The 23,313-nt window shown below is 44.5% G+C and overlaps 1 protein-coding gene across 1 annotated transcript in view; it reads right to left on the bottom strand.

The window, feature by feature from the left end:
* Window positions 1–10,239: 10,239 nt before the first annotated feature.
* The window catches only part of odad2 (outer dynein arm docking complex subunit 2), a 41,896-nt gene continuing 28,822 nt past the window's right edge, over window positions 10,240–23,313 (bottom strand). The window contains exons 17-20 of the mRNA XM_036520655.1: window positions 20,652–20,766; window positions 17,318–17,506; window positions 16,874–17,095; window positions 10,240–10,503 (exon numbers count right to left, since the gene is read on the bottom strand). Coding sequence (XP_036376548.1) covers window positions 10,390–10,503; window positions 16,874–17,095; window positions 17,318–17,506; window positions 20,652–20,766 — 640 coding nt within the window. The 3' untranslated portion in view covers window positions 10,240–10,389. The remainder of the gene's footprint in view (window positions 10,504–16,873; window positions 17,096–17,317; window positions 17,507–20,651; window positions 20,767–23,313) is intronic.

Raw genomic sequence — 23,313 nt, 5'->3', positions numbered from 1 at the left:
GCACGAACCGCGGTCGCCTCGCTGCTTTATTCACCGAGCCTGCGATGCAGCGCCCCGGAATCTGAATATCGCACCCTTCTCATGTTTCCTAGCTAAATGGCGCAGCCTGCGAACATAAAGTTAATGCTGTATGCCTGTTCCGCGCCTAAGGCGAGGCGGGCTTCTCGGCTACTGGGATTCAGCACTGCAGTGTTCCGTGTTAGCTTCAGTGGAGGTTTCATTAAGGAACCTGTGGTGTAGCCTGGACCTCGTCCACCTGGTGGTTCATGACACACGGAATAACTTTGTTTACAAAAATGGAGATTCTCAGTTTTCGTTTTGATTTGAGGTGTTTTTTTTTGTCTTGTTGCAACGGCAAGGAAGTAACCAAGGTATATAGTTTCCCTTCTTTCGGCGAAATACCAGGATAGCAGGTGAAAAACAGGAGCGCATTACGAAGTAAGGAGTTGAGTGTAGTGGCCTAAATGAATTGGCAAAGGAACACAATTGCGCACTCATGCGTAAATGAATGAGAAATTAAAGAAAGGCTTACGATAAGAAAGGCTTTCCGAAGTGCGCTGCCCTTCATTCCGAGCAGCTGCGCACCTCCCCGTTTGAATTGTAGCACCAGCGTCTTTGCAGTAATTCATATTTTGGTATCGCTTAGCGCATAAAACCATACCGGATCGATTGTTTACTTTAAACCAAACACGTTGGTATTTTCGTCTAAGCAGCCCCACACAGGTCCCTCCAATCAGTTAAAATGGACAGTACCCAATTTCAAAGCGGCCGCAGTTTCATGAACGCGCGGAGCCGATTTGAAAACTGAAAACGTAATATCCCAAACGTGCAGAGAAATGCCATGGTGTAAGTTATTGCGGTTGGTCGTCCTGTTGTTGATTGTATAAATCAGTACAAAACCCGACTGGCAATACTTTTATTACAGGTTTGCCTCGTGGTCCATTTAAACAGGTGTCACTCAGACAGCTTTGTGCAGAAGCAGGTTACAGATTACAAGTAATGTAATTTGGTTACAAGTTAATGTATCCGTATTGGTTTCCCCCACACAATATACGTGTAGGCTCACTAAGACAATCGATTGTAGACGCTAACCGGCAGGAAAGTAATCACGTGCCATTCAATGCTGAGTGCTACATGTACAAATATTAAAATAACAGACTATGCATCGTATTCCACAGTCTTTACGTAGGTTAGCACAACTACAGCTCGCAGTGTTTAATTTCAACGAAAATCAAAATGACCAAAGAGACCGAGGTCCGTCTTAATTCTTACACTGCGGCTACTGCCAATCTAAATGATAATATATATTGTCTTGGAGGTACTTGTCCGTGTGTGATGTTATCCCGCATGATTTGTTTCAAATTATGTAGCCACAAACCTAGCAATAGATGTGGACTTATTAGGAACGTTTAAGAATGCAAAGCATTGATTGGTTGATTTTGAAGAAGCAAACCGAGCAACACAGAGTTGTAATGTGTTTTGCCCACCGTCGATCACGTGGCTGCACCCTCTGATTTCCTGTAATTATATGCGTCGCATTAAAAACGTGCTGAGTCATACCAGAGATGCTTTGTGGAAAACTGACTGTTGTCATGTCATCAGTGATTTGAGATAAGCAAGAAAGCGGACTGTCTCCTGCTAACGTTCGCTGTTACTGAAAAGGTGTGGATCGACATTGTCTCTTCGTGTTTTTTTTGTTTTTTTTTTTGAACCGCAGATCATGCAGATTACCATTATGCCGCATTTGAGAGTCATTGTTTATTTAATAGAGCGCATGAACTTATCTTACTGCTGTGCCATCTTGGTGTTTTCAGCTGCATAACCGTTTGTGGGATGTTACCTTTCTCGTGTGCAGGCCTTTATTTGCGTTTAATTGATCTAATCCCACTCCAGCGCTAACTACCTAAATAGACCGGAGCAACAGCGGCTGCTTTGGTGTTTCTTGTTCAGTCTGAACACGTATTCACATTCAGTTAACTTATTTGCTTACCACTGTTGCTGCTCACATTATTAGAATACTTTGATTCTAAATGTTAATGAATTCATGATATTGTGGGAAGCGGATTTCAGGGTGATCTGAATCGTCGAGAGCTAAACATGTGTAATGGAATTAATAAAAGGAAATGGTGAAAACGGCACACGATTACGTAAAAAGTTTATACGGCAAATTAGTTGAAGCTTAAAGGCTCCAACAAGGTACTCACAACGTTGACTGCAAGGTCTTTATGAAAAGGTGCGCGAAGTTGGGGAGTGGTATTTGTAGTTATAACTGGTCTCTGGTGATGAATATGAATATGGACTTATCATTCTTATACCGGATAGGTCCAGCACTTCCTGTGGTGTCGACCGTGTCCGTAAATGACCGAGAAGCAGGTGATTTGACTGAGAAGAGCATTTCAGGCTATTGTTTTGATTAAAGCGAGGACTTTGTAACAACAAATACCACTCCTGAGCGGCCGTGTTGTGATCGTGGTGTATCTCTCTCAACCTCGCACAAATTATGACGCAGACCTTGCAGTCAACATTGTTTGCGCCTTTATATAGCGAATATGGGTCTATAGTAAATCATACGCAACGGTATTTCCTGGCTAGGTCTCGCGCTGACTTAAAGGAGCAGCAGGAAAAGGGAAAAAAAAGACCTGTTTGTAGTGAACTGATACTGACAGGCGCTGTAATAATCATTTTATGAATGCTTTGAGCAGAACTTGACGTACTGTTCTAGAATCTATCCCGAGGCTGCGCGGCAGATTCTGTTCTGTTTCAAGAGGAATTTGGCGTGTTGTTCGATTGTATAATATTCCACTGCAGCAGCACAGCGCTGAAGCAGCTCTTCTTCGTTCTTCATACCCTAACCATACCCAGCATTATGTTACCATTGACCACATTTTGGAAATGTAACTTTCCTTATTTCTCTCTCTCCATACATACATGCATATGTGTGTGTGTTTATATATACTACCACCAATGTACAGTATAGGTGTGTGTTTACATCTAAATATGAAGTTAGTGTGTCCAAGGACCTCTTTGGAGCCAACCTATATCCCCCCACCCCAGGAAAAGCGTACCGGCCATACTGAGACCACATTTTCCAGTGTTTCCATCAGGTTCAGAGACTGTTTCTGCAGTAGCTGTTGCTGGCCACCTTGGGAGGGTGCAGCAGGAGTCTGCTGTGTCCACTGGGGTCCTGATGGGACAGTGCTAGGGGGTACAGGTGTCCAGTTTACGGGGTCCCTGGGCCCCAAGGCGGTGAGGTCTCCATGTGACTGAGGTGACCTTCCTCAGCATTGATGAGCGACTGATGGAGCCGTCAGCTGGAGGTTCCAGAAAGCGCACGCTGCCCTGTTACATCACATGAAAAGCACTGCAACGGTACCTTGTGCTCCTGTAATATTTCAAAGCAGCAGGAGACTGCGACCTAATCAATCTGACAATGAATGGAGCTATATCCCAAGCCATCAATTAGTGACTTGGAATGAGCTGAAAAAAGATTGCTCTCCCCACTGTGATGGGTTCAAATCAGTGTCAATGATAACACATAATGACTCTGCAAATTCTGGGGTTCCCAAAGCCTCTCCCTTCCACGGCTGCTATGCCACCTGTTGCTGACAGACATGCAGGTCAAGCTGCCTTTATTGCCACTGTAATGTAGTGTTACAAGTTATGCACTGTGGTTTGAGCTGAAACAGGACTGCATCTTTTCTATATATACACGGCTGGGACAGCGCTGTGAGACCTGGCTGTGGTCCACTGATGCTCTGTGGACAAGTGTCATACTGACAATCCAGTACTGGGCTCTCTTATGTGCATATGTTAGCCTTGGACCTCTGCTACACCAACACGTTACATAATACCTTACGGTCAGGCTCCTGTGGTGAACTGCCCTCCCAGGTCACGTGCTGCTGGCAGGGATCAGCTCTCCATTCCAGCTCTCTCATAGGCCTGGCTGTCCATCGCATATCCTCTCCCCTCGCGCACAGAAGCACGGATCGAAGAGGCTTGGCATCGGCCGGGAAAACCAGTGTTACTCATTATTTTTTATTTCTCTGTGTTTATTATAATGTTTTCTCCTGGAGCAATGGATCCTGGGTTTTTATGTACCCCTGTTGCAGTAACAACATCTGCTTTAAAAGGACAATTAAGTGTTTATGCGTCATAAATAAACACCAATTACAGGCTCTGGGAAATCTTGGGAGGAGCTCGCTCTCGGGCGAGTGCCCGAAATCTGTTAGAAAAGGACCACAGAAGGAGCTTTAAAAGATCGCGTCTTTCGCCCTGGCTCATCTGGACGTGCACGCATCACGCGGAGAGGCGGGCTAAGCCAGCCGCGTTTGCGTATTACAGTGGAAGAAGAAGAAAAAGAAAAAAAAAAAAAAACCCGAGCTGGGATTTACTGAATTTCCTTTTTCCATCACCCAAAGTCAACCAAGTTTCCATCCCCGGTCGCAGACTGCAGAATCGTACCTGCGTACGGGAAGTTGCAGCGTGGTTATGCCGTTTGCATAGCCCTCGTGGGATTCTTCAGAATCCGGGCCTTTGTGATTCCGTATTCCCTGCCCTTCTCTGCCCCTTCACAGCTCTCTGTGAGTCATACGTCTTTCATTATTTCAGTATTTTTCACACCAGCGCTCAGTCTAATTTGGTAGCGAGTACTACAAGAGGCCGTCATGGCAGGGATCGGTCAGAAGCCACAGACAGATTTGTGAAAATCCCTGGCCCTTTCTTGGAAAATATGAACTTCTTAATCGGCGGGAAGCACAATTACTTCCAGTTAAGATTGCTTAAAATGACTGAATGGATGTTTTTCGAATTACCCTGAGCATTTGTGACTCTAATCAGAAAATATATATGTACTTTCTTTCCACACCTACCCGAACCAATTACGGAGTCTGAGCCAGATGTCATTAGTGGTCGTTTGGCATGCTGCACTGACAATTATAGTGTCTTAGAAAATAATTGTCTGCTCTCAGACGCATATTTTTTTTCATTTTCTCTTCCTTTTCTCGTGAATATGGCTGCCATATAGAGCCACATGATAAATAATATGCGTCATATCGTAAGAGCAGCATACATATAATTTTTTTAAAATTTTGTTTTAGAACGGTTTCTGTGTACAACACTATTCTTTTCAATCAGCAGAGAGAAAATAAGGCTTTGACAGAGCTCCAGAAAGTGTTCATGCAAAGACTGACTGCCGAAGGTTAAAGACGGGAGTACTTGAACAGCATGCTATATTTCCGAATATGACACATTGCACTGGAGGGAGAGAGATTTGTCAATGTCAGGATCGTTGCTGGAGAAAGGAAACACAGGAGTGGCGGGCGGTGAGCATGGAGCGCGACGGGTCGCATAACGGGACGAGCAGGGAGCGGGCGGTTGGCTATCTCCCGGCAACGAGAGTGAGGCAGTGCAAGGAGTGGCCTTCACAGTTTGTTAGGTTGGGGGCAAAGCCCGCGGGGGGGGGGGGGGGGGGGGGGGGGGGGGTGAGGTGGGAAATGGAGACTGTTACAAAGTACAGAGGTGTCTGCAGAGTCTGGCACGGGGCTTTGACGAGCGGTATGACTTTGAAGGAGAGGGGAGGGGGGGGGGGGGGGGGGGGGGGGGGGGAGAGGAAGTAAAACTCGGGAGGAAACCCGCGAGGAAGCTGTGGTCCCTGGCGATGTCATCCCGGTTTCCAACGTAGCACGTTGTCTGCTGAGTTCAAAGCCTGATGGCTCCGTGCGAACGGCTCGATGGAAATTCAAGGATAACATCATGGAAACATGGATGCTTGTGGCTCCTAACATGTGAGATGGTGCACATGTATATGCCTGAATGTATGTGTGCTTGTAGGGCAGGGAACATGCCAGTACACTGCGATACAGACAACACAATGCACAGCACAGATCCATCAAACGGCTGCTCCACATATCCATGGAAATAACATCACTTTCATCAAACATAGCTGAAACAAGTCCAGGAAGAGCCCTCCTAAGATGGATTTCAATCACTGACATAATTTGCTCTTTTTTTTGGCCGATGCCAGTTTTTATTTTACTTACTTTGATTGGTGGAGTTTAATTTCGTTGACATAACAACAGAAACGCCAGTTCAAATATTTGTCCTTAAGTCCTGCTCTTGATTGAAATACCTCTGAAAGTACACATCAAGGGGCTATTTCCCTTAAGCCCTATTCTGTTCTGCATCACATCATCAAGAGACTAAGATGCCTGTTCCAATCTATGAATTAATAACACTTTATGGAGACCTTGCTGTACAGAGCAGAAAGAACGATCCAGATGTTGCGGTATTTATTCTATGTTTATTTATTGTCAAGCCAGCCAGTTATTTTATGCTTTATAGATGGGAATGTCAAAATTTATTAGGTCAGTGAAATGTTTTTTTTTTTTTTTTTAATGCCTTGAAACCACCCAGTGATGCAAATGAATTTCATGGTGTATCTGACCTCTTGGGAGTATTCAATTCAGAGGTCACATGACCCAAAAGCAGGAAACTGACGGGTTGTAATGTAGTGTGCAAACAGCTCAATCCTGGTGCGCTCAAATGAGCCGACAGGCACAGTGGTGTTGGCGGTAATGATATAAACCGTACAGTGGTTTGTGAAATCAGAACAGGGCCTGTTCGCTGCGTTTGTGGGATTAATTCGCTCTTTCTTGTTTTGCAGGACACCGAGAGGCCTTGAGAGAGTGTGTGTGTTCGTGGGTGTGTGTGTGTCTGTTCGTGTGTGTGCGTGTTTTTAATGGCTGCAATGATACAGTGCTTTGGTCAGAACTTATATTAAAATGGTACTTTGCTTCTTAGGGGGAGAAAACCACTTCTGTTATTTGGACGGAATTTTTACTGTTCATTAGTTTCTTTATGAAATTTTTCAGGCCTATTGCCTGGGGTGATGTGGGAGTTTTCAGCTTCAAAGAGAAGTTTCACTTAAAAAAAAAGAAGAAAAACACATTGAAAAATTTGGATGTATCACAACGTTTCTGCCCAGCTTACTTTACAGTCTGCAGTCTAACACCTAAAACAAACAGCTCTGCCACATTTGCAATTAAACATCTGCAAGCGCCATCTACATTTGCAGCAGGTAGGGCACGATAATTAGCTAATAAAGTGGTTGTAGTTCTGGGAAGCCGTAACAAATGTTACAGTAAGCAGCTGACAAATTGTGCTCAAATTCAAAAAACGTGACGGTTGACAGGACTGATCCTACATGGCAAACATTAAATGCATAGCATAAAGGAGGGATGTTGTGTGTGTGTGTCTGTGTCTGTGTCTACATGTATGCACACACAGGGTTTATTAATCTGTTATATTAGAATATATTTCTACTATAATATTATGTGATTTATAATTTTATTTATCATTACTGACTGCAGTTTCTGCAGGCCGGGTAAATGGCATCATTCAGCCTTACCTTACTCTGATGCACCTAACTGCTTCACCACGAGGTCCTACACTCTGGGAGCAGGTTAGCTTCAGGAGCAGAGAAGCCGCTGTGCCACACTGTTTCCCCAGCATGATGCTGCGCCAAAGTGCCTGTGAAAGAGAAGCGTCGTGTCGGCTCCCCCTGTGGCCTGCCGAGGAACTGCAGAGCCCTTGCAGGCCATTGACCGCTATTTCTGTGCCCTCAATAAATCCCTGAGAGGAACTGAATCACCGAATGGCACCGAAGGCAGAACCGGACCTAATTGCTGGCCCTGCGGAAGCACAGAAACTGCAGGGATGAGAGCCTCTAATTTCCCATGAATAATGTCCCTGAACGGGACCGGGTTCTGCAGAAAGTGGTAGTTTCCTTTCTCTGAGGGATTGCGGCTCTGCTAATACAGCGAGCCGTGGGATTACGGCCGACGGCTTTGGACCGTTTTCAGGACGATTGCTCCCTTCTCCTCTCCCTCCTTGATATATTGCGGAAAAGCTGCATTACACATTTCAGACGCGCAAGCATTTGTCCGGCACCCCCCCCCCCCCCCTTTCAGGATTCGGAGGAGAGGAATTCCATCGGCCCCTGAGGCTGAAAGCGCTGCACTCGGGAGAGCTGGAATTTGCCGTCTTTAAGTGCTGTGGATAATGTCATGCACCTTGAATACCTCCCGGTTGCAGACAGTGCATTCCCCACCGGAGGTTAAAACACGCTGTGAGGTTGCATCTCCCACGAATCCCTTCCCGTCAGTGGAACATGCACCATTTGTTTAATGATGTCACAGTAACTGGGCTCCACATTGCAGGACAGAGGAAACAGTGAATGCAGGGGCTTCCACATTCCTGATTGTTCGGGTTACCGGAATGCTTTCATTCAGACGTTTCCAAAAAAACAACAAAAATAAAAATCTGTTTTGGGTGTTTTCGGGCTGTTGAGAGCGTTTGCATGGAATGAGACCGCCATTAATCATGGGGTATTTATTTAGTTTGAAACCGTTCTGAGACAATGGCGGGTTCAGCCCAGCTCCATGTTGCGCTCTGGAAGGAGTCCTCGTCGGAACAATTGAGTTAAAGTTCACCCTCTCCTCCCTGGGACCCGTGGCTCTGCTAGCTGCATCCCCCTGGCCGCAGCTGGTACAGTTTAAACATGTTAGAGTGATGAAGGTTTCAACCACATACTTTTGATGTTTAGCTAATTTTTAATATCGGCCTGATATTAATGACGGAGTTCCCGTGGGCCTTCTAGCAGTCTCAATAGCAGGCCGCAGAGTTAATTAGGACCAGGGAACAACGGAGGAGGGCAGGCAGAGCAATCAGGATGTACTGCGGCCTGCTGGAAAACAATGGGAAGTGACATGGCGTGTTTTTACTAAAGGCCTGAGACACGCTCACCGTACTCTGAACATCTCTGTGTTTTTCCGTTCTTCTTTTTTTTTCCCCAGCACATGGCAGCTTATGAACTGAGAAAACAAAAGATGGAGCTGAATTGTTTGTATTACTGACAGCCATAAAGGAGGGGATATCATTGCAATAATATCTAAACTGATTTTCTTTGACTGAAGATTAACTAATGGGTACACTTGAATGTAACAAATACATTGCAGTTGTGGATATTTAATATTTAATGCTTTTTCCCTTTTTAGAATCCCCAACTGCACATTAGTCTCACCTCTGTAGTCGTACAGGAGCACAGAAATGAAATCCTGCAAGACATATGTAATCCACACGTACACATTCCCTGTTTTTTGTACTACAATACCCATGATGCACCACAGTAAGTAGGCACCGACTGGAGGATAAGCGCAACTCCGCTGATCTCATTGCAGGCGCAACACCAACTTGCAGGTTACTGAAGATCAGAGGAGATTAGCTGATCCTGGGTAATGCAGCCACCCCCTATCCCCTGTGGCATGCTGCAGTCTCCCAGTTATTGACAGTTTTGACCCCTCGCGAGCCCAGTGTAAAGCAGTTATATTTATATGTGATATAAAATGGTTATGATTAAATTTTTTAAAAGGTTACATTGACTTAATGTTATGTGTTTGATTTACATCCTCATCTAATGCTTTCCAAAGAAACCTTTGTTATGATGATTTTTATTTCAGTTCTAAAAAGTAATTTACACTCTTGCAGATGAGGTTTCCCCATAATTCCACAATAGCTGTGTGAGGGTGAATATTATAAATTATGTTGAAACTACAGATACATATTGAGAGTTCAAATCCATATCAAATTTATGCTTATACCGAGTGCATACAGATTTTTCTCATCAGTCATATTCGTTTCTGTCTTTCTTTACAGACTTTCAAGGAGTAATTCAATATTCATGCACTCAAAATCTTTCCCTGTGGCTTAAACATTAAAATACAAACATCTGATATGAAACTGAATTAACACAAATCAGATCAGTCTCATCTGCAGAGCAATGTTTGTTTCATACATGTAATATGTATACATGTAATAGCTGCCTTTCAAACGTGCCTCTTGCCATTTCGAAAGTAATACATCCAGATGTGGGACTTGATTAGATATTAATCTCCCGTGCGGATTACATGCAGACCCCGCGCAGGCGAATCGTGCTCAGAGCTGCTCCACTGAGAGGAAAGCGTATAGCGTTTGGCGTGGGCACAAACAGAAGAAGAAAGCATTTATTGTTATTATTAAATCGGACACTGTGAAAAAACAAAGGAAGGGGGAGGCTTTCATTAATGTTTGTATCAAGTCCAAATTAAATAATCACTCGGAACGTATCGGCAGGATTTTCAGAGAGTCTTCCTGCCATTATGTGCTCTAAACGATATAAATACACACACACACATATCAGCGGCTGAACACTTGTTTATTCTCGCTCTTACTCTGTAGAAAGACGATTGTGATGCGTTTGCAGGACCGAGCTGCCTACTCAGTCCCGCGAGGGCGATCAGCCGAGGTGACCGCGGAAATACTCACTGGAGCTGATTGGGTGGGAGCGATTCCCTTTTAACCGTATCTGGCCTTTTCATTGGCCAGGGCCAGCCGGCGGATGCTGGCCACACAGCCGGCCGCGGCTTCCTGCAGGACCTCATCGCTGGAGCCCATCATGGTCAGGAGGAGCTGCCCCAGAGACGGAGAGGAGAAACAAACAAGCTGTTAGCGATGAGAACACGAGAGGCCTGATGACAGGAGCAGGCCCTTCGGCCCAGACAGGCGAAGCTCGGCCCGGTCTCACCAGCCTCGCAACAGCCTGCTGCAAAGGGGATTCAACCCGCACTCGTGCGTAGTCAAAACGCGCTCCTCGGCGGGGAGTGCTGTGGGGTCTTCAGTTACATTTTGGGTTGACTGAGAGAGCGTAGATTAAACTGTGACGGTATGCTGCTGGTTGCCATGCTTCTGTGTCTGTTACCTATTTTGATCTTGCAGTGCAGGCAGCAGCTGTAAAGCGCACGCCTCTGAGAGTTTGCTCAGATGAAAGTGTTTGTCTAACAGGCAGCTGTGGGCATTAAAAACACGAACACCAACCGCAAAGCTTGACAGCCTTCCATTGCTCAAAGGTCACATTATATCCGACGGTTACTGGCTTGTGTAATAAACCTTCTTTTTTTTTTTGATCTCACTGGAGAACACGATTTTTCTCCCTCCAAAAGTCAAACTTTTAAGAACATGGTTCGTAAAAAAAAAAACTATATACATTACAATTTTTGTTATTATGTTTAAAGGGCTCTTATTATACTGTCACATATTGTGAGCCCAGAAAAGAACTGCCAAAGATATATTACGGCTATGGTATATCCGAGGGGAAGAAGAGTGCATCAAGTCCATGTTGAGCTGTGGGCTAAAATGAAAATAAACACAAATTCGGGTGCAAAAAAAAAAAAAAAAAACGCTTTGGCACTTGGGAGGATTTTAAATTCGTTCAATGTGTTCCTTTATGAAATCCCAAGGCCCGTGCCATTGAACTCCCGCAAGTGACAGTGGACAGTACCCTTCGGGGACGGTCTGCGGTGAGCAAGCAGTGACCCCGAAGCGGCGGAGCGCCCCTCTCTCATCTCCGCCTCCGACCGCCTCCCGCCTTCCCCTTATTGTGTTTGGGCCCTTTTTGTTTCTCGGACCGGCTCTCTTGGCCCGCCTCAGCGCCTCATGACGAAGGGAGGGACTTCGGGTTTATTATGTGCGACTCCACCAGTCAGGAAGTGCATCTCCTTCTCTCTCTCTCTCTCTCTTTCTCTCTCTCTCTCTCTCTCTCTCTCCCTCTCTCTCTCTCACCCTCTCTCTCCCCAGACCAGATGTCCGGCCAGGGAGGAAGCAACAGGATTCTTCTATTTCTCACAACATGTTCAGAAAGCTTCGGGCACGGGGCCCTTTTGGAATATTTCTGAATGCGGAAAATGCTGAAGGTATTATAGAGTGCAAGCAGAACCTTACGTCTAAAGATACAAATTAATATGCATTGGAGTGTATTAAATTATAACCGCAGACGGACGAGGATAACATATCACAATGCATGCTTTCTTTTTTCTTTCCTCACCCACACATAACCCATACAAAAACTGCAAGGTGCAGTTTTTTCCCAAATCTAGCATTTATTAATTTGTATTTTGTGTCAACAACCCACTTGCTCCCTGGTCTAAAATAGCATCAAAAACAACAGAGAGAAGCAAACTAATACACAGCGGTCGGGGGAACATGCAGCTCGCTCGGACAAGTGCCTTTTGTGAAAATAGAGGATGCTTGAAAAGTGCCAAAAACAGCCCTTTGCCAACCTCACAGCATGTTATTCAGACCCAGCCAAATACAGGCTCCCGAAGCGCACAGCTAAGGCAAAGATAAGCGTGTCTCTCTTTTGCATTTTCTCCCCCCCCCCCCTTTCCATCCCAGCTGGGATCTCAAAGACTATAATGCAGCTCTTGTTGGGTATTCCAAAACCTTAGGAACATGATAACGCAGCTCTCGTTTGAAAAATTAACCCCCCCCGGTCGGCGGTCGGGCTCCCCCAAGGTCCATGGTGGCTCTTGACCCCCCCCCCCCCCCACTCCTACCCTGGGAAGGCAGCGCACAGTGCAGGTGGCCCGGGAGGCCCCCGGTGCACGGGAGAGGTGTCGCAGTGTTAAGTGCACAGGCAGCAGGCCGCTCCTTCCTGTGGAGCGGGCCTAAATCCCCAGGAAAGCCTCCTCCATCTGACAGCCATTACCCGACCGCACGGAGCGGGTGGCTGTTCCCATGTTTCGGGTCCCTCTCCCTGGGTAAACAGCACAAACAAGCCGGGTTTTTTTTTTTCTCTCTGCCGAGCAGAGAGCTCCGCGCTTGAGGAAGTGACTGAGCAAAGTCAAGGTAAACACCACTCCCAGGGGCCTCTGGGAAGCCAGTAAGATTTAGCTGTTTTCTTTCTGTAAAAAACAGCATTAAAATCTCCCCCCGACTGGAGGTTGTATTTACGGAACTTTTTTTTCGCAGTAAAACTTCAACCTGGATTGAACCCCCCTGCCCCCAACTCCCTAGAATGCTACTGAGGAATTCCATTTTAGGCTTAACATTCCGTATTCCAGACTGTTTCGAATGAAGACGGTAGACGGAGCCTAGCACATAACATGCTGCGGATATGTCAGGTACACAGCAGAGAGCAGCCATGGAACATTGGGGTCACCTGTTCACCACATCTGCGCCTTACCTTAAAACCTGCAACAGGCACAGCATGGCTCAGCCTAAACTCGGAGGAAATACTTCTGAGAATCACTGCCTCACACAACTGTCTCCCAGGTCCATATTTTTCTTTCTCTCTGGCTCAGTTGCAAGGATGCACGCACTCACAGACACACACACATATGCGTAATTTGAATATGCAGAGTTTAAAGAAGGGTGAAAAGCAAATGCTAATGCTGTGAAGTGCACAAGTACACATAGCAACAACAGGAACAAACGTTTTTCTCATTTACGTCTGAAGGCCCAAAATACATACCAGGAGCTGGCAGCAGTCATTTTTTGGAATACCTTCAGTTGAAAATTACCAATAATTACCATCCGCATTTTGTAATTTACATCAATTTACTTCACAAAGCTTTTCTTATGAAAGGGGTTCTTTAATACAAAAAGCTGGCTAGAAGCTGTCTACCAGGATTTATGGTGTCAGCAAACAATCCCCAGCCCTCTGGAAGTAATGTAGAGGCAAGGGCAGAGCGTGTTGATTTTGTGCAAGTGGAAAAAAATAAAGCACATCCTTGTAGAACTGTGAGATACCAAGTGTACACGTCAAATCAAACTAGAGAGCAATTAATCTCGGGCCTTTTTAAGCTGCGCTCTGGTACGCACCACCACTGGGATCAGGGTCTCGGGGGCCTGTTCCAGCGCAGGACTTGCTCTCAAAAGTCTGCGCACGTCCTTAAAGGAACCAATGAACACGGTGCCGTTAAACCGCAGGGTAACATTAAGTGATGCGCGACAACTGAGAAAACATGTTTCAAAATGCCTGACACACTGAAGCCAGTGAAGCGTTTCGGCTCTGCTGGTATGCTAAACAGCAACACAACACTGTTTCCAAATGTGAAATATTTTTGGTTTCGATGAAAAAAAGTGACGCAGGTCAAGTGCAGTATAAAGTATCTTACAATAAGTACACTACTGTAAGTATAAATCATAATCTTGCAGTATAAAATATCTTAATATTTCAGTTTACCGCGTACCGTGAAAGGAAAACGGTGAAAGATAGCGCCTGCAAGCTTGTGTATTGCTCCAAAATTTCGCAGAATTACAGCAGGGCTTGATTTGTATATTGTAAAGTCACAATGATAGAAAAAAAAACGAGGAGAGTCAGACGGGTCACTAATGTCTTTTCCAGTGTAAAATGCTTTCTTTTCAATGCTTAATTTCCTCTCCGAAGCTTAGGGGACTGAGTTATACACCATTAAGAATGCTGGGGAGGAAAGTTACTTACCGAACAAAACACTGGGAGAAAACGCTCGCGCTTGCCGCGATCGTTGGAAATCATTACGCTGCCGGTGGGTGTGCATGTTTTGAGAGCTTTTCAAGGACGAAAAAAGGTTTTTGAAATACTGTTGCAATAATACCAGAGGCGGTCTTGAATTTTACACTCGGACATAAATTAGATTATGAGACAGACAGAGCCCAGCATCGGTTCTTGATAAACGCCTTCGCCGATCGCTAAAACTTCAGGAAATATTGTTTTAACACATTTTGCGCCACACCACCACATATATCATCGGCGAGATGTGTAACTGCACTAGCTTCACCTCTAAAACTGACAGCCTCTCATGTTGTAATGCTTCCTCGGGGTCAGACAGATATGAATCAATTCTCAGCATGCTATGGGCCTTAATTTGGTAATAACTTGTGTTTCTGCGCCTCCTATTAAAAACTAATTGAAAAAGGTGCAATATGGGCTATTTAATTAAGCCCTTTAAAATCCCTAAATGCATTCTGGAATCCTGCTGAAACTCAGTGCTAGTACATTAGTAATGAAAAACAGCAACAGGCAGTATAACACTCCAGCACCCCACTGAACAACGCAGTGTATTTGGTAGGAAAAAATTTTTTGTCTGTCTAGTGATTTGTCGAGGCTTAAACTAAAAACATTCTGCTGAACGATTTTTGCAAATTGGACATAACTCTTTTGGAACACCCAATGTTCAGTTCAGCTACCAATTATGGGTAGTGTTGAACCACATACAACGTAACTGCAGATCTAGCTAAAGTACACCATTAAACGAACATGGGAAAGAATATTTGGCTGCAACTGCAGAACCACTTCAGAATTTATAAAGCAGTCGGTATAGAAGAAAAAAAGGCTTTAACTCTACGTGGTCACAAATGTTTTCTCCTCTGAAACTGTGTACTAGAAATGCCAGTGATTGAATTAGGAAATCAGATCAAAACACTCTTCCAAAGATTAAATTACTCTCTTGTGTGCAGAACGCCAATTGTAATTTAATCTGACGATAAAATCTGCACAATAATGTCATTTACAAACATAAACTCATTTTGTTGATAACCACTAAAAATAAACATGTTAAAAACTTACTTCCAATCCAATCCAGGCCAAATCCTGGCATCAAATCCAGTGACCATCAGTGCCATTATATTATTATTCACATTACTGTGCACTTTCAAATAAGCAATACACACAGTCTCTGGTTACAACTGATTCATGCCTTCCCTCCTTCAGCTCGTCTCTAACACTAATAACCTATATCTCCTTTTTTAATAATTTTGTATGTTTTTAAATTTCTTGCAAATATTTAAAGGCATTACTGACTGAGCTCAAATTTCCAGCAATTTTATGATCATCTAAATCAATTCATGTTCGTTCATTGTTCACTGGTCTGTTCAGTGACTAAAAACTTTTTTTATTATTATTTTACAAAAGCAAATTGATGCTATGGTTTCAATTGTCTTTAATGCCGGAGACACAATGTACAAAACAAATTTACCACCATTATTTTATATATGGGAACAGTGACAAGCCAAGATGTTCTGAGTGGCCTCTGGTCTTTTTGTTGTCCTTTTGTTTCCATTTTGTTCTCAATAAGCATTCTTCATAGAAAAAAAAAGGTACTGTTACCATGACAATCTGGTCAACCTAGACAACCCCCGCCCCCCTTTCCCTGAACCCCCGAACATGTTAGTGCAGCGCTTTGCTTTCATGGTCAAATGTGACTCACAGCAGCAGTTGCCCAAGAGACAGTCTTCAGATTGCTTTTTGTAATGGCATCTATGGCCTACAAGAGAAGTGGCACTTCGCACATACTGAAATGTTGACTTTTCTGAATTCCCATGACTGCTAGAAAATGCCGCTGCGTTTCCGCCCGGGATAAAACAAGCCTTGTTTCAGCTTCATTTGTCAAAGGCTCTGAAAATAGTTCCCATTTTCAGAGTTTATTACCAGTGTTTTTGGACCGCACAGAACTAAAACAAGTGTGATTGGCCTCATGGACTTTCTTTCTTGTGTGTTTATAGTCTCCAAATGCTAAATCTGTCCCTGCTTTTTTTCCATGTTCGTGGATAGACACTGTGTGAAAGCCAGCAGAAAAAGTGGAACATGAACATTTAGGCTTTTCAATATCAGTCACTGAATCAATCAATTGATTACTGCCCACTGATCATTTCCTTACACATACTATGTTGGACTACATATATATGTAGTCTGTATATATATACAGACTACATACATATATACTGTATGTAACTGTTTGAATATTACATTACATTAGTGTCATTAAGCAGACACATACATAGAATAGGTTACAGTTTTATCCATTTACACACCTAGATGTTTACTGAAGCAACTGTGGATTAAGTATCTTGCCCAAGAGTACAACAGCAGCGCCCTAGCGGTGAACCGAACCAGCAACCTTTCAGTTACAAGCCCCGCTCCTTACCGCTACGCCGCACTGCTAAATAGTTTTGAAAGCATGAGATGGTATCTAAATGAAGTGAATGGCGTACGGGGGGGGGGGGGAGGGTCAGTGTGGCCTACCTTCACCACTCCGTGCTCATGCATGGTGATGCAGTTGTTCGGGTCCTTGGACAGCTGGAACAGGGCCTGGGCGGTGGCCTGGTGGACAGAGGCGTCCTTGGACTTCAGGTAGCGCACCAGCGGGGCCACCGCCCCGGCCTCCCCGAACGCCTCCCTGTTGCTCCCCCACATGCAGCACCGGGCGATGGCCTCTGCCAGGTGCCGCCGGAGCCTGTCATCCGTCTGCCGAGGAGGTCACAGTAACACGGGACATTACGCGTAAAAACGCAACCTCGCAGAATTAAAGGCGACACTGAGAGCACGACTAAACCTCTTCCTCTGTTCACTCAACACAACTGAGTCAGACCGCCGCATCAATCCCCAGCTTAAATGCAGTGAATCAGAGTCTGAAAAACTGTTTGAGGAGCTGTATCTGCAGTAGGAGAAAAAGGCGAGTTTGCTTACTGTATTTGTCAGTTTCGCCAGCATTGGGACGACGCCGTGATCCGTTATGACTGCCAGGTTTTCTTCATCTTTAGCGATTTTGGCGATGGCGGCGCACACGCTCGCCAGCACTTCTTTGTTTGTTGATTTCAGCAAATTAACAATCAGTTCCAACCCACCGACGAAGGACCGGACCATTTCCCCCGCGTCCTGCAGGAAAAAAAAGAGGCTCCTATTAATCTGAGCGCTCGATCTGCGAAATAAAGGGAGCGGGGAGAAAGCCGTGGCCCAGACTCAACCCAGCCGCAAAGCGCTGTCTCTAGCCTTTAGCGACGGATTTAAGTAAGTGCTACATTTCAGAATTTTCTTTTTTCATAACATCGTTCATTAGTTTCAGCGTCCTCTGACCTCCCGATGTTGTGGAGAGATGGAAAATGTTCGACTAAAATGAAACCACTTGCTGAAAGCTGAGGAAAAAAAGGACATTGCATTCAGACTGAGTCTGGGCCACTTAACTGAAAATATTAAGCTTTTATTTCTAGGAAGCATGACCAAAATCATTACAGAAAAAAAACTTCACTGCTCTTACGTAATTGCAATCATTGAAGCAAAACTTAATCAATGAAGTAAAAACCAAGGTCAAATCATGGGGAAATTAACAAAATGACCGTATGGTTACAAATAATAAATAATTTGTGAGCCATTCAATGAATTACACTGTTAATACTACACTAACAACGAAATAAATTCGATCTCTTTTCTCGACAGCATTAAGAGCCTACATTCTCTTCTACCCTTGGCTGTGTCTGGGAGATAAACCGCAGCCGGCGGTTACTGCTTTGGACAGGGAAGGAGGAGGCAGCAGAGCCATTAGGTGTGAATTACTGGCAGTGAATCTTACAGCTTTTGATGTCCACACCCCTTTGGTCAGGGGAATTTGCTCGATCCCATATCCTCTACAGATGTAATTGCCCATGCTTTTTTTTTTTTTTTTTACACGTAAATGTAGAGCAGTCCATGGTAAAATTTTTTTTTTCTATTTACATTTACATTTACATTTGTTCATTTGGCAGATGCTTTTATCCAAAGCAACTTAAAAAAGTGAGTACAACGCAAGCAAAAAAGGCACATAAGGAATTAACAATAATAGAAGCACAGCATGGCCAAATTTCAATAGCTGGCCAGATAACGTACAAGCTAGCCGGTAGAGAAAAGCACAAAGTTTACGATATACTTGTACACGCAGCCGGGGTGTTAATAGTGCTTTTGCTCGCTGGTGCTGTAGCATGTCGGCACATTAAAGTGAGGTGAGCAGGGAGTGATTGACGGCGTTCAGAGGCGGTCAGGACGAGATGAGGCCCGGGCTATGCCAGGCGCTGTTTGCCCCGAGCTCCGTCAGAAGACTTGCCAGAGGATGAGCTCTGTTTGGAGAGCTGACCCCCCCGCCTCCCCCGCCTGCCGCCCGCCCGATTCAGCGAGAGAGGAAGTGCTTCCTGGGGAATACTAATGGGGCGAAGGATGACAGGGCTCTGTGAAGCCACCAGCTGCCACTGACTAAGAACTCTGCCTTTCATGGACCGGGGCGGTCGCCGTGTCCAAACCGCAACATTACGAACCTCCACACGGTATGAGCTGCCCTCAATATACGAATACAAATCGGAAATAGATAGCACATGATGCGGGTATCGGGAGTGGTGAAGTAACTGGCCTTGTAGCCACAACATTGTAGGCTCAACGCTTACCTTCATTATACCTTTAGCAAGGTGCATTTGCTCTAGTAACAACAGAGAGCTTTACAAATCTGTATCTCCATCTATTCCCATATCTGTCTCTCCCTATCTCTCTCCCCCTCTGTGCATGCTCGCTATGTGTGATACCCCGGGTAATGGAATCTGCCAGACCAACAGATAATGAAATGAATGATGCAGCGCAGTTCTGCCGCCCTTGAACTGTGGTCCTTCACTACATGAACAGACAGGTCACTTCCTTGAACGAGGAGCACAGCGGTTTCCCGAGACGCGGAACGCCGGTGAATTTCCTCAGAACTGGCCGCCTACAAACGAGATGCAGGTATCCGTAGATGAACGGAGGGAGAGGGACATACAGCTGCGCTTATAGCAGGGCTCTGTCTGTCATAAATCCACTCTGTGGCCGCTAACCGAAGCCAGATGTGTTTTATCTAAATAACTACTGCACCGAGAAATATCGGATTCCGTCACTGTATGGGCGGAATGTACTGTTTAGCTCTTGTCATTGCCCTAGCCTCAGAAATCACTGAAATGGCATGTGTTTAAAAAAAAAAATTTGGCACCATAAATGTCAGACAAACATTGTCAAACTTTGTTAGCTTTCAATAAGATCTTCTGTGCTTTTTTTTCCATATGGTGAACATACGGTACATCATTTTTTTGACCAAATCCTGAGCCAGAAAAATCTCTGACAGAAAGAAACACTCCTACACCTGCTCGAACACATTTCTTTCAACTTCAGAAGGTTAATGTAGAAGTACACCATTCACTCACTGTGATTTTAAGACACATTTAAATTCAAGTTCAATTCAATAGTTCAATAGTGAGTTTCAGGAAACACAACGCATTGATTTGGTTCTTACTGAAAAGACGGTAGATGACATTCAACATGACATTATATCGAGATATCTGCAGGTCTGTGACAGCAGTGCATTCATATAAGTTTCTGCATAAGCGCATTCATGTATGTCTCTGTAAGCGAAGCACGCTCTGTCACCCCATAGGGCTGCTGAATGCATGACCTGGCGGTTTGCCTAATGCACACTGCCAGTCGTGTCACTCTGGGGCTCAGTGCATGCAAGAGCTTTCTTTCGAGAATCAGCATTTATGCAACAGGAAATTACTCTCTGTCTCTCCCTGTCTGTTTATAAGTTCACCAACAGAGTGCAGCGCACTCTGCTTTGTATTAATGCAAGGTTCATGCAAGCTTTTAGTGCCTTCAGCACCCACAAAATGACATATTTAAAAGGCAAAATGGAGTACAATTTACAAAATAATAATAATAATACTCATATTAATATAAGCAAACCCTTCTAAAAGTGAGTTACAGCCAAAAATTCCAGGCTGAACGCTGAAACTTCGGAGTCCATTTCTTCAGTGGTATTACAATCGTAATGTAAACACGGAGGTGATAATCCTTGAGTGCTGTTCTCAAGATGAGGTATGCAGAATAGACCCAAAATATACATTAAGTGATATTTCATACATAATTCCTTTTTCTCATACAATTATACAATGTCATTTTCAATATTTCTAAAAACAGCAACATAATTTGTAATATTTACAGATGTGATTTTCCTCTAAACTATGTCACAGCTCTGTCTTACCTTCGCGTTTTCAATGCAGGGACAGACGGCCCACGCGGCACTGGCCTGGACGTCTGGATTCGGGTTTTTCAGCAGCGACCAGAGCAGGCGAACCCCGTCCAAGCGGTCTATTATTCTGCAGCACAGAGAGAGGACACTGCGGCAGCAGCAAAGACAGGCACGGTCTAACAGGCCGTGTGTTTCCACACTCTGAGGGTGAGCTCTGAGGTCCTGCCGAAGCACAAAAACACACCACTACACACTCAAGCAAACGGGCTATTCGGCATCAGTAACGCATCGCTGACTTTTACTCATGCAATCTAATTCTGTAGCTCGGCTGCCCCGACCAAATTCATTTCCGCGACAAAGTATTCCATGCACATCGATGGCCGGTCATCGTTTCATTCATCAATATGACTGCATTGTGGTCTATGCCGTTTTTTTTTGTTTTTTTTTATAACCCCATTTAAAGCCGAAACAAACACGAACCACAGTGGTTCCTTTCACTGTACAAAAAAGGGGGGACCTCTTTCCAATTTAAACAGTTAGAGAGACAGATTTCCCAATATTTCACTTTGTCTGACTGAAGTTGACTTAAGCCCCTGCCATATTTCATGCTGCATTCGCAGGCTGTAGTCAAGGCTGTAGTCAAGGCCTGGGAACCCAAAGTATTACGCCACAGAGCATCCGTTGTCTGGTATAAATAACATGTAACGTGTTTCCCATGTGTGCTCCACCAACAGGCCCCGACATTCAACGCTGTCGTAATTGCTTAAACACTCTCTAATCAAAGCGTCTCCGTGACTGGCGATGAATGGAGTCTCATCAGAGATGTCCCCGCACCATCTGTCTCGCGCCTGCTAATAAATCAGTCTGGGACATCATAACGTCGGATTAATGCCCGCGGGGTGCTTTAAATTGAGCAAAGCGACAAACCGAACTAAATATCGTCCACAAAAAGCGCCTCTCTTCATACAGATTGGTAGGACGCATTTAAGAGAGATGAGACGTCTGATGATGAGGATGCGAGTCAGACCGCAGATAGCCTTAAAAAATCTTCCGGGCATCTGCGTGCTGTGTGTTTTATCTTGGACTGCGTGGGACCTAGCCGAACTGAAGGTATGCGTGATGTAGAGTGTACTTTCTCTGAACCGAACGAAACCATTTCAATCACGCTGTACGCACTAGGTGTGTCAGTCCTTCCTCTAGTCTAAGTGAAAACAACAAAGACGCAATGAGGAGTAAACAGCTGAACGAGCTAAAGCGAGGCGCGAACGTTAGCGTTAGCGCGGCCTTACTACATACAACCGACATCAGAGCGTAGTGTGGGTTTCCGGACAGCGAGCAGAGGAAAGGCAGGAGTCCAACCGAAGACGCATTAGTCCGGACGCATGCGGACACATGTTTAGCATGCAGTTTCGGGGTAAAGTAAACCAGATGGGGAGCCAGCCTGTCAGCTACTTGAGGAGCTGCTCTTTGGCTTGTGGTTCCCCTTCACCAACCAGATGATGTTATGTAGATTGTTTCATTATAACCCCCCTTCCCTATGTAAACACAAAGCCCCCTCTCTCCCCGTACATGAAGGCAATTTTGGGTTTTAGTGAAAGAGGTCAGTTTTTGAATGGTATGAATGTAAGGGGGGGGGGGGTGAATAGCTAAGCATGCTGATAGCGGAGATGAACAGAGCGACGGACGTCACGCCATGATCCTACCAGCCGGATGAATGACAGCACTCTGCCTGAGTCACTTAATTTCAGAAACAGTTCTGACCATACTGGTTCCAGGCAGGAAACAATCAAATGTGAACTATGTTAATTGCTCAGCAAACCCCTGTACACAATGCTCAGAATAAGCCTTCGCCACAAGATGTAAAAAAAAAAAAACTTGTGGAAATAACGACTTTCTTTCCATAACTAAGTGTAAATGCAAAAAGAAAAGAAAAACTAAATATATCTTCCTTGAGAATACATGAATAATATTGGCTGTAAAACAATTGTTTGGCTGGATTCTACCTCTTGCAATTAATTGCTGAAAAAGCTTTGTTTCTTCAAAAAGGGTTCTACTTTCATCCATACCCATCCATAAATCTATTATTTTTCAGACAATTGCATTAACTGCTAACTAACAAAATGTACTTGATCATAAAGTTATTTATTTGAGTCCAGTGTTAATTAAGAGGGGGCTTTAAGTCTGTAACAACCCTGTAAAAGCAATGAGAATCAGATGGTATGGTACATACAGTACACTCTTCCCAAGGACCAGCAGGGAAAAGCTTTAGACAGAGCATGGCAGTATGTTTATTCTAAACTCTACCTCATTCTACACATCCCACTGGTAGCTTAGCAATGAAAATGATCACTACTGACCACCAACCACAACAAGCACCGTTTTCTTTTTTTGCCACATGTAGGATAACAATCAGTTGTTTTAACATCCATAATGGTATGAGCTTCTACTATTTGGGTGGCAGTGCACCATAGCGGTAAGGAGCAGGAATGGTAACCGAAAGGTTGCCAGTTAGATTCCCCGCTGGGGCACTGCTGTTGTACCCTTGGGCAGGGTACTTAACCCAGAATTGCCTCAGTAAATATCCAGCTATATAAATCTGTAACATGTAAAAAAAAAAAATATAACCTATGTAAGTTGCTCTGGATAAGAGTGTCTGCTAAATGCCGGTAATATA

Source organism: Megalops cyprinoides, chromosome 2, assembly GCF_013368585.1.
Source record: "Megalops cyprinoides isolate fMegCyp1 chromosome 2, fMegCyp1.pri, whole genome shotgun sequence".
NCBI classification, from domain to species: domain Eukaryota; kingdom Metazoa; phylum Chordata; class Actinopteri; order Elopiformes; family Megalopidae; genus Megalops; species Megalops cyprinoides.
Note: the sequence above shows the minus strand (reverse complement) of the source record. Positions and strands in the feature narration are given on the sequence as shown.